This window comes from Centruroides sculpturatus, unplaced genomic scaffold (assembly GCF_000671375.1).
Source record: "Centruroides sculpturatus isolate CEXI.00-Female unplaced genomic scaffold, Cexi_2.0 scaffold51, whole genome shotgun sequence".
NCBI lineage: Eukaryota > Metazoa > Arthropoda > Arachnida > Scorpiones > Buthidae > Centruroides > Centruroides sculpturatus.
Genome location: NW_019384329.1, coordinates 902126 through 911171, shown reverse-complemented (window position 1 = coordinate 911171; position 9046 = coordinate 902126). Strand labels below are relative to the sequence as shown.

Here is a 9046-nt window from a genome sequence, read left to right as displayed (position 1 = left end):
AACAGACTTTTTTGAGGGGAAAAGGAAATCGAGGATAGCAAAAACTGTGAAGGGTGTTTTCGTTCATTCCAGGGTGTATAGCAAAATAAAATTCCTTAGGAAAGTAATTTATATTCGCTGTGAATCGAGAAGCTCATCCCACTTACAAATATCACTGTGAAAATCATTGGGTACCCGACTTTTATCTCATTTTTATTTTTCATTTCTTTCTTGCCTTAAATCTATATTTCACCTTTAGTAGATAATAATTAGCCATAGTTTTAGCCATAAGATATAATTTGTACTTTCTATTGGTAGACTAGTAATTTAAGTAAGGAAGAATTGTCACGATATATAACTTATGTTAAATGTTAGTTACTAAAATAGTGTAATAAGTTCAGGGATAGAGATTGTAGCTGGCATCTGATCAATATTTCCTGTATTCTGTACGCCAATTAAAGACTCTTATATTATAAAAGTTGACTTTCTTTGTCCACGGTATTCGCGCACTTCACACAGTCGTATCCCATTCCTCACTTGGTCCATGATAGTCACGAGTAAAAAAAAAGGCTTCTAGTTCCCAGAAATAAAAGGAAAACATACACAATTTATCCAGAATGTCGTATTCCTCTTGAAACTTACACTGGACGTACAGTACATAATTGTATTGTATTTCATAGTCGAGGTCGTTTATTGGACGTTCTGTGGATTTACAGTACAGTACATACGATATACAGTAGAGTTTTGTAAGATGGATAGTGGAAGAAGAAAAGGATTGGCATTGATGCCCGGTGTTGGAATGTATTACAAGTGGAATGGACTTGATGCGATACCGTGCCAAGAAAGAGTTCATCAATATATGATTCAAAAAATGGTAACCTAAGGATAGTTTTCCATCTTTCTGAATATGAAGTTGCCGTACAGAAGAGATTGCACAGCATTAGAAATTAATTAAACATCATACACGACAAGAGTCAATTTTCTTCTGCTTCTGCATGAAAATAAAAAGGACACGAAAGAAAAGGTTCGTTCTTAATTGAAAGACAGGTTGAAACGAAGGCGGGAAAAGGGTCCAACTGCTCCAATGCCATGGAAAGACACCAAGGGAGAGGAACTGAGCCACTGATTACAACTCACAGAAAAGTCGGGGTGATGCAAGAAACCTGGATGTGATGGCGTATCCAAAGTCGTATGTACAAAATGGAAGGTTTATCGTTGATTAAAACTAAACTCAAATGAAGGATTGATGAATTGATTGAATTGATAGAATAAGATCGATCTATCAAAGGGAGTTGTCTCAGAGGAGGATTTTCTACGAAGACCCAGAAAATTCCATCTAGTCAATCCATTGGTCAGGCACAAATCCGCTTAGTGCTGAACGCACAATGGGTATATATAGAAAAAAACACTGTATTAGTGTCCATGGAGCTAAAAGTAAAAAAATAATATTAATTTAATAATATATATCATTACTGTATATAAAACACGACATACAGATAATTAATATACAAATGTCTTAACAGCTCCATATTTAAAATAAAGAATTAAAAAATCCGGCAACGAGTTGCGTAACTTTCCCGGCTGTTATGCGCTTTTAATTAAAAATATCATTTTTTTATATTAATAATAATAAATAAAATTGCGTGTAACGCCATCTGTTAAGAGATTTTGTTATAAAGATCCTTTTTGTATTAATAATGATTATGAAATGGAAAAAAATTTAATTTTGAGGGTATTAGAGACGAGTAAAATCGTTACGGTGCCAAATTTCATTACTTAATCTTTATCCCATCCTGAGATATTAAACGAAATAGAAGCCAACACACACACGCGTTTCGGGTAACAGTTTATTGGATTTTTTGGATTCAGAGGTGTCAAAACATCACGATTCTAAAAACCCGGAAGGTCAAATGTGACACGATTACAATATTATATTATAAAAATCTGGAATGTCACAAGAAAGTAAAAATTTCAATCGATTACAATGCTTTCTGCAATGTTTTATAACAGGATGATGACGAAATCAAAAATAATTTACTTAACAGCCACCACTTATTAGTGGCGCTCCATTAGAAATTCTTCAAAATTCCGACGAACATTAAAAAAATAATAATAATTTACACAATAAAAAATATTAAAAAAAAAATTTAACATAAATTAATATTCGACCGTTCAAAAGTTGAATTACTGTATGAAAAAAAGAAAATAATAAAAACAATTCGATGACGTCAGGGTATTTCCCAAAACAACAGATAAAAAACAAAATGGCTGCCGTTACATTATCGTCTGGTTTGACAATCTCGTAGAAAATGACAAACGAAACCGAATTAAAGTCCGTAGTTTGGGAATGGATGAATGACCGATGTAAATGGACCTCTTATTCGCCAGAAGTTTGCCATTTATTAGAACGTGCACACGAAAGGGGGCTGAATTTAGTCTGTTTGGGTGACGTCGAATCTCGTCTGAAGTCTTACAACGTCAATTTAAGGGAATTTCAACAAGTTTCCGAAGTCACCGGTAAGTAAGAGTGAAATATTCGTTAATTTAAAGTTTATAAACGATGAAATGTCGTATTAAAAGACACAATAACGCAGTTGTGAGGAGTGTAATCCGTCATGCATAAAAATAAACTATTTAATTGTGGTTTTGGTCCGGTCGACGTTTACGGTAAATACGGTGGACCTTGATGTTGCGACCTTGCCGCTGCGCGTACGGCAAACCCGATCTTTTGCCGTACACGTAACTGCCGACGGTGCTACGTCCGGGTTCGTCGTACTTACCGTAAGTGTCGACCGGATGAAAGAATGGAATGGAATATTCTGAAAGTGCCCGTGGGACGGAAAGAACGACGAGCAGGGCTGTGGAGTCACGTAAAAATCTACCGACTCCAACTCATATACATAACAAGTTGGTAAGTAAAAAGGGAGTCGGAGTCGGTGGATTTTTTGACGACTCCGACTCCACAGCCCTGACGACGAGCAAAACCCGAGCGTTGAGCGGCGGGTTCTCGACGCAGCTGTATTTAGAGAACTAGCTGCATAACGAGTTTGTTTTTGTTCTTTCCGGCTCGTCGGCACTTTTCGGATTGTTTAATTGCATTTTTCGCCCGGTGACGTTTGCGGTAAGTATGGTGTAGTGTCCTTGCCGTTTGCGTGTGTGGTGAACTCTTTATTCGGCGAATTGAACTGAATCATTCGCCGTATCGCGAGTTTGTCGTGTATATAAATAGCTAGTGTGCTACTTCGAGGTCTACTGTGTTTACCGTAGATGTCGACTGGATGAAAAATGAATTAAATACTCTGGGAGTGCCCACCAGACAAAGAACAAGAAGAAAAAAACAGCCGTTATATGGTGAGTTCTTAATATGGTGAACGGAGCTAAGTTATTCGCTATATTGGGAACTCGCCGTATGACTGCTTGGTTTTTTCTTTCTATTCTTTGTGGCCCGTGGTTTAATTGTGTTTCTCGTCCGGTTGATGTTCTTGATGTAGTGTCCTTGCTGTTTACGTATATGGTAAACTCTCGATATAATGAATGACTTAGTGTGGTATTATATCTAGAATTCGCTGCTTAACGGCTAGAATTTTTTCTTTATATTCTTTCCATCCTGTGGGCACTGAGTCTTTTGTGTTTAAACATTAGCCCACTAATTTGCTTAAATTTTTTCATGTTTTTGACAATGTACCCGCAGTTTGGTGAATTGATGTTTCCGGTAATCTTTGGTAATGCATGGAAATATTCTGAATCTCTTGCCAATGCATAGAAATACTGTGGTGCCTCACAGTATTTCATTTGTTTCAGAAGGCTGTTCGAACTGTGAATTGTTTGAAGTACAAATAAATATTCCCTATTAGAAATAATAGAAAGTGAATTAATCTATTTCCAGGTTCTAATGAATACCCATCTTCTAGAGGTCAACATTGTCTCACCTTTAGTCACATTTGCTGCTTTTATTGCTTCCTTGTTCTTAAGAATAGTGTACACCAGGTCAGAGGTGGGCAAACTACAGCTCATGAGTCATTTTGTGCAGCCTGCACACAAATTTACATAATTTTTATTAAAAAAAATTAGAAAATTTAAGTTAAACACATAATCAGTATGCTTTACTCAATTTTTTCAAATATTTAAACCTTGTGCATAACTCTATGTTCATACTTAGTGCGATTGTGAGTGCTATTGGTCAATTGGAGTTCAATTGGGTGATAACACTCGCAATCCTTTTTCTCACTTGTAGCCACTAGAGACTTTACAGATGATCTTGGGGGATTTTGCTCACCTCTGGTATCCAATGTTGACTTCAGTGACATAAACAGTTCTGCCACACCTGTACTGTTTTCACAATAACTTCCTTTTTCATCTCAATCATTGATATAGTAATCTTCCTTTTAGACTTTGTTGCTTCCAACTTTTCTTGGATGCTATAGTTAATGGGTAGGAACTATACATTTAACAAAATACACTAAAGATAAAATGAGACAAGTAAAACGGCAAAACTGTATTTGGGACAAGACTACATCTCGGAGATGGAATCACTTTGATGCTCAAGGCAGATCTCGTTCTCATTCTCTTATCTTCTTTGATATTGCTGCTTTTGGGCGCAATCGTTCATACTTCGCCGGTCACGTCCACGATGCATCTCCGATGAAATTAACCTATCTAATTTCAAAATTTCTCTCCGTTGCATGCTGGCCCAGGTAGAATTTTTGTTGATGCGTAATGAAAAGTTCCCGTTTTTGAAAAAAATAATCATGGCTATTGTATTGTTTGAAATTATTTATTTATTTTGCACAAACAATACAGTCGACCCCCCTATAAGATATAGATACGTTCCAATTTATTAGAAATCCGATTTCTTACAAGTCGTTCCAATCACAGCCCGACACGTGTCAAGTTTACGGACTACGGCTGATTGAAAGGTTTTCTTCCATAAAATTAATCGATTCTACCAACATTTCCAAAATACGTATATTTTTTTGTAGTTTTATAGGAATCGTAATTATAGGGGGGTCGACTGTATACAGTTTAACCCGATTATAATGTCATTGAATGTAACGACAACCCTAATATAACGTCAAATTTTTATTGGTCCTATGATTTTACTATACTAGATAATGTTAAAAAAAACCCACTTGTAACGACATAAAACTGTTTTAACGTCATATATGAAGCACTCCCAAATTTACAAAATTAGATTACAAATTTTATTTAACATAGAAGAAACTACGTGTTCAGTCCTAAGGTCAGAGTTCACTTCTTAGAATGACTATGGGTGGTACTCTTCCCTACCTGACTTCAGTGGGGTGAGGTTGTTGTTTTGCCTGTTTGTAGAAGAGGGTCGCCATTTTGTATTTTATTTTGACTCGATTCTCTGTCCCCTGACTACCTATGAGTCTGGATTTTTTTATGCGCAAGTGATTTGGGTACCTAATACTCTGTGCCAAATATCAACTCTCGACATGTACTCCTTCATATCTCTATGCTGGTAAGAATATCGGGCAGTACGATTTTATAAACAAGACATAGTCTTGTCAAAAAGCACTGAAAAGACACACATGTAATGCAAAAGGTGCTTTCGTGGAGAGAGAGCAAGAGATGACTCAGATAACAACAGATGGTATTTATATAGCGCGCATCGTTTGAACTCTGGATCAAATTTCTCTCAAAGTTTGTGTTTGAAGTGAGGTGCTAATGCATGGAAATATGTATTAATTAACAAGTCAATGACATGCACATTAATACAATTTTGATACACTTTTATGTGTTATTTTTTTATTTATTTATTTCATTTCTTTATTATTATAAAACTGCAAGCGATATTCATTTATACAAATCTTGTTATAATCAATGTTATTTTTCAATGTTTAAGTATTTGATTTTTTTCAACTGTTTATATTTTATTTCAAAGATTTAATGTTTTATTTCTAAATATTTGGTAGCCCAATGAAGTAGACCAAATATGTTTGATTTTTAATAAAACATTACTGTTTATATACTGTTTATGCTCTTTAACGACACCAAACACTGAAAGGCTTATTATGCTGTTTTATTTTCTTGATGGTTAAAATCATTGTATTAAATTACAAAATTTTATACATGATTATAAAAGAGCTTTTTGTCTTGAAAATTGTTGAAACTAATATATCAAATAATATAGTAGAGATAACAGAGACTTATCACACTGCTACTGGTAACATCAAAATGACACTTCTATCATCAGAATGCAACTTTGTTACTGGTATGCATTTTAGTATACAAAACCCTCATCAGCCATACATAAAAATATATAGATATCTATCATTTTCATATCTCTGTTATCTCTACTGTATTAAATAACTTTAACCATTCACTGTCTGCAAAGACGAATCTACTTACATCACTCATATGAACTACTCAAACAACTCAGGAAGTACAGTCAAACAACTATACTTCCTGTAATCTGGTGTAATGTACTGTACTTCCAGTAATATTACACATAATTTGTATTTTTGAGGAAGTTTTTACATAAAGATTTAAAGAGGAAGTGGGCTATTGTAAGAAAAATGATTAAGTAATGCTGAAAAATTCCCAATTTAACAGGTTCAAGCTACACTCAACCTTCTCACTTAACTGTAATGTCGTAATGTTCAACTATGCAGGTGGTTGCATTCTGATTGTGGTTCCTATGTAATTAACAGTGATTTTATAAACTCCAGATCTTTCCAATAGAGGTTGTTCTATCATTTGTCAAGAATTTTGAGATTTGATTGGGATGCATTTTGCTGATTCACAATTCATTATCTTATTTACATAATTTAAGCATTATACAATGCATTTATGAAATGCCACTGCCACCTTCTTTGTTCCAGTCATTTGGCAGTCTTTTTAAGTGGCAAAAAGATGGCATCTCTCAGGAATTTTTTATGGATGTTCCACTTATTAAAAGTTGCTCAAATTTACTTTGTGGTTCTTTTCTGTACTATGATTATTAAGAAACCTTTATAACATATCCATTATGGGTTCGGCCAGAATAGAATAGATTTCCAATGGGTCCTTGGTCATGCAAGGGTTCTCGGCAACAAGACCGCTGACCATCTTGCCAAACAAGCTGAAAATCTTCAGTCACTAGTACTTTCAGTTACATTCCTACCTCATACATCACCAATCACGTCAAGAAGCAAATCTTCATTCTTTGACAAGACAGCTGGGACCATGACACCACTGGAAGGCTCACATACACTTTCATCTCTGAGGTTGATACTACTGCGATCCTTTGCCATTTTTACCTTACCTTACTCTCACCCAGCTACTTACAGGACACAGTAACTTTAAGCAATACTTGCATGGATTAACCTCGGGGACAATCCACAATGCAATTGTGGTATTCAGGAGGACCAAATACCACTTTACTTAGTTTTTTGTTGCAATAGGTACAATCACATTAGGGATAGTTTAATGAGAGCTGCTATTCTTGAAGGGTACTTCCATCATTTACTTGCATTCATATCCCTTAGTGGAGCTCTTGAGAACACTCACTCCAGGGGGCACAGATGGCAATTAGCTTTCCCTTGCTTTGTTTCAACTGTCAGTATACAGTTGCCTTTCAACTTTGTATTTTAAATCTTTTTTTCCATTTTCTTTTTAGTCTAAATTGGTTAGTTTAAGTTAGTCCTAGTTGTGAGTTAGATTAGGGACTCTTAACTTGGTTTCTGGCTAGGTTAAATTAGATTAGGATTGTTAGCTTTAATCATCTGGTTATGTTATGGTAGGTTAGTTTAGTTAGTGAGTAAGGTAAGTTAATGATTAAAAAANGTGTTTCCCAACCTTTTTTGCGCTATGTCCCACCTAAGCCTTTCTAAAATTCTTATGTCTCCCTAACATATACAGCGGCTATACGGTTAACTTAAACTCTGGACAAGTCCCTTTTCGAATTGCCCTCCTTAGCAATCCAATTGCCCCCTGTGGGGCGTGGGCCTCACGTTGGGAAACACTGGTTTGTGGCTAGTGTGATACGAGATAGTGTAGATTACGTTTGTGTTTTTGGAGAGTGTTGCGTTAAACTAAAATAAAAACAATGTCGACAAAAAACTTTAGTAGTGTAATATGGAAAAGATCCGTTAAAGATCTGCTAAAAAGTAACGGATACGGATCTTTTTTTTCCCTCGGATATCCGCGGATACGGATACGGATATCCGGCACATCGTAGAGACTCTCGGAGTTTTTTCTTTGAGACCGCGTGGAGACGAAACGGACGAAAATCGAAGATAACGATAATTAGCCATAGATTTAGCCGTAAGATATAATTTGTATTTTCTATTAGTAAAGTAGTAATTTAAGTAAGGAAGAATTGTCGCGATATATAATAACTTATGTTAAAATGTTAGTTACTAAAAATAGTGTAATAAGTTCAGGGATAGAGATTGTAGCTGGCATCTGATCAATATTTCCTGTATTCTGTACGCCAACCTTTTGCATACCATGCGCCAATTTTTTGGCAGACGAGTTCGAATGCGCCATATAACTCGAACACTTTTTATACAGTCTTACGTTCAATATTCGGGGTTGATAGAGATAAGAATAAATCTGCTTCGCTTAGGAAAGAAAAGGGAATAACTTAATCATGCAGTTGAATTAATTAATTTATGACAGTTTATTGAAGCACCAATTTACAATAGTCAACAATGATCTCCTATACGAGAGGGTGATTGTTTCATGAAGGTGTTATTGCTGCCAGAGTCTCGTTTGGTGAAGATTACTCTGCACCACAATTATTGGCACTGAGAACGAGATCAGCTTGGAATAACTTTAATCACAATAAATGTTTTCGGCCATTTACACGCCTATAAACTGATCGGAAATAAAGATGGCAAGACTCAAAATACATGCATACATTGTAATTTACTATGTGGAGAATACTCATTTTATCTGCAAAATAGACCGTAACGAATTGTGCAACAAATGAACTTGCCAAGACAGACTATAAAAAATTTATTTTTCTATATAATATTCTTAATCGCAAAAAAGCCAAATCTGGCAATTTTGCTCAGAACTAACTGAAGCGCCACTTGTAATCGTCCAATGCGCCACGTTT

The 9046-nt window shown here is 35.5% G+C and overlaps 1 protein-coding gene across 1 annotated transcript in view; it reads left to right on the top strand.

Annotated features, from left to right (window-relative positions):
- The first annotated feature begins 2207 nt into the window (after positions 1-2207).
- The window catches only part of LOC111629252 (E3 ubiquitin-protein ligase DTX4-like), a 23972-nt gene continuing 17133 nt past the window's right edge, over positions 2208-9046 (top strand). Inside the window, exon 1 of the mRNA XM_023373137.1 lies at positions 2208-2496. Within this exon, the coding sequence (XP_023228905.1) occupies positions 2289-2496 (208 nt within the window). The 5' untranslated portion in view covers positions 2208-2288. The remainder of the gene's footprint in view (positions 2497-9046) is intronic.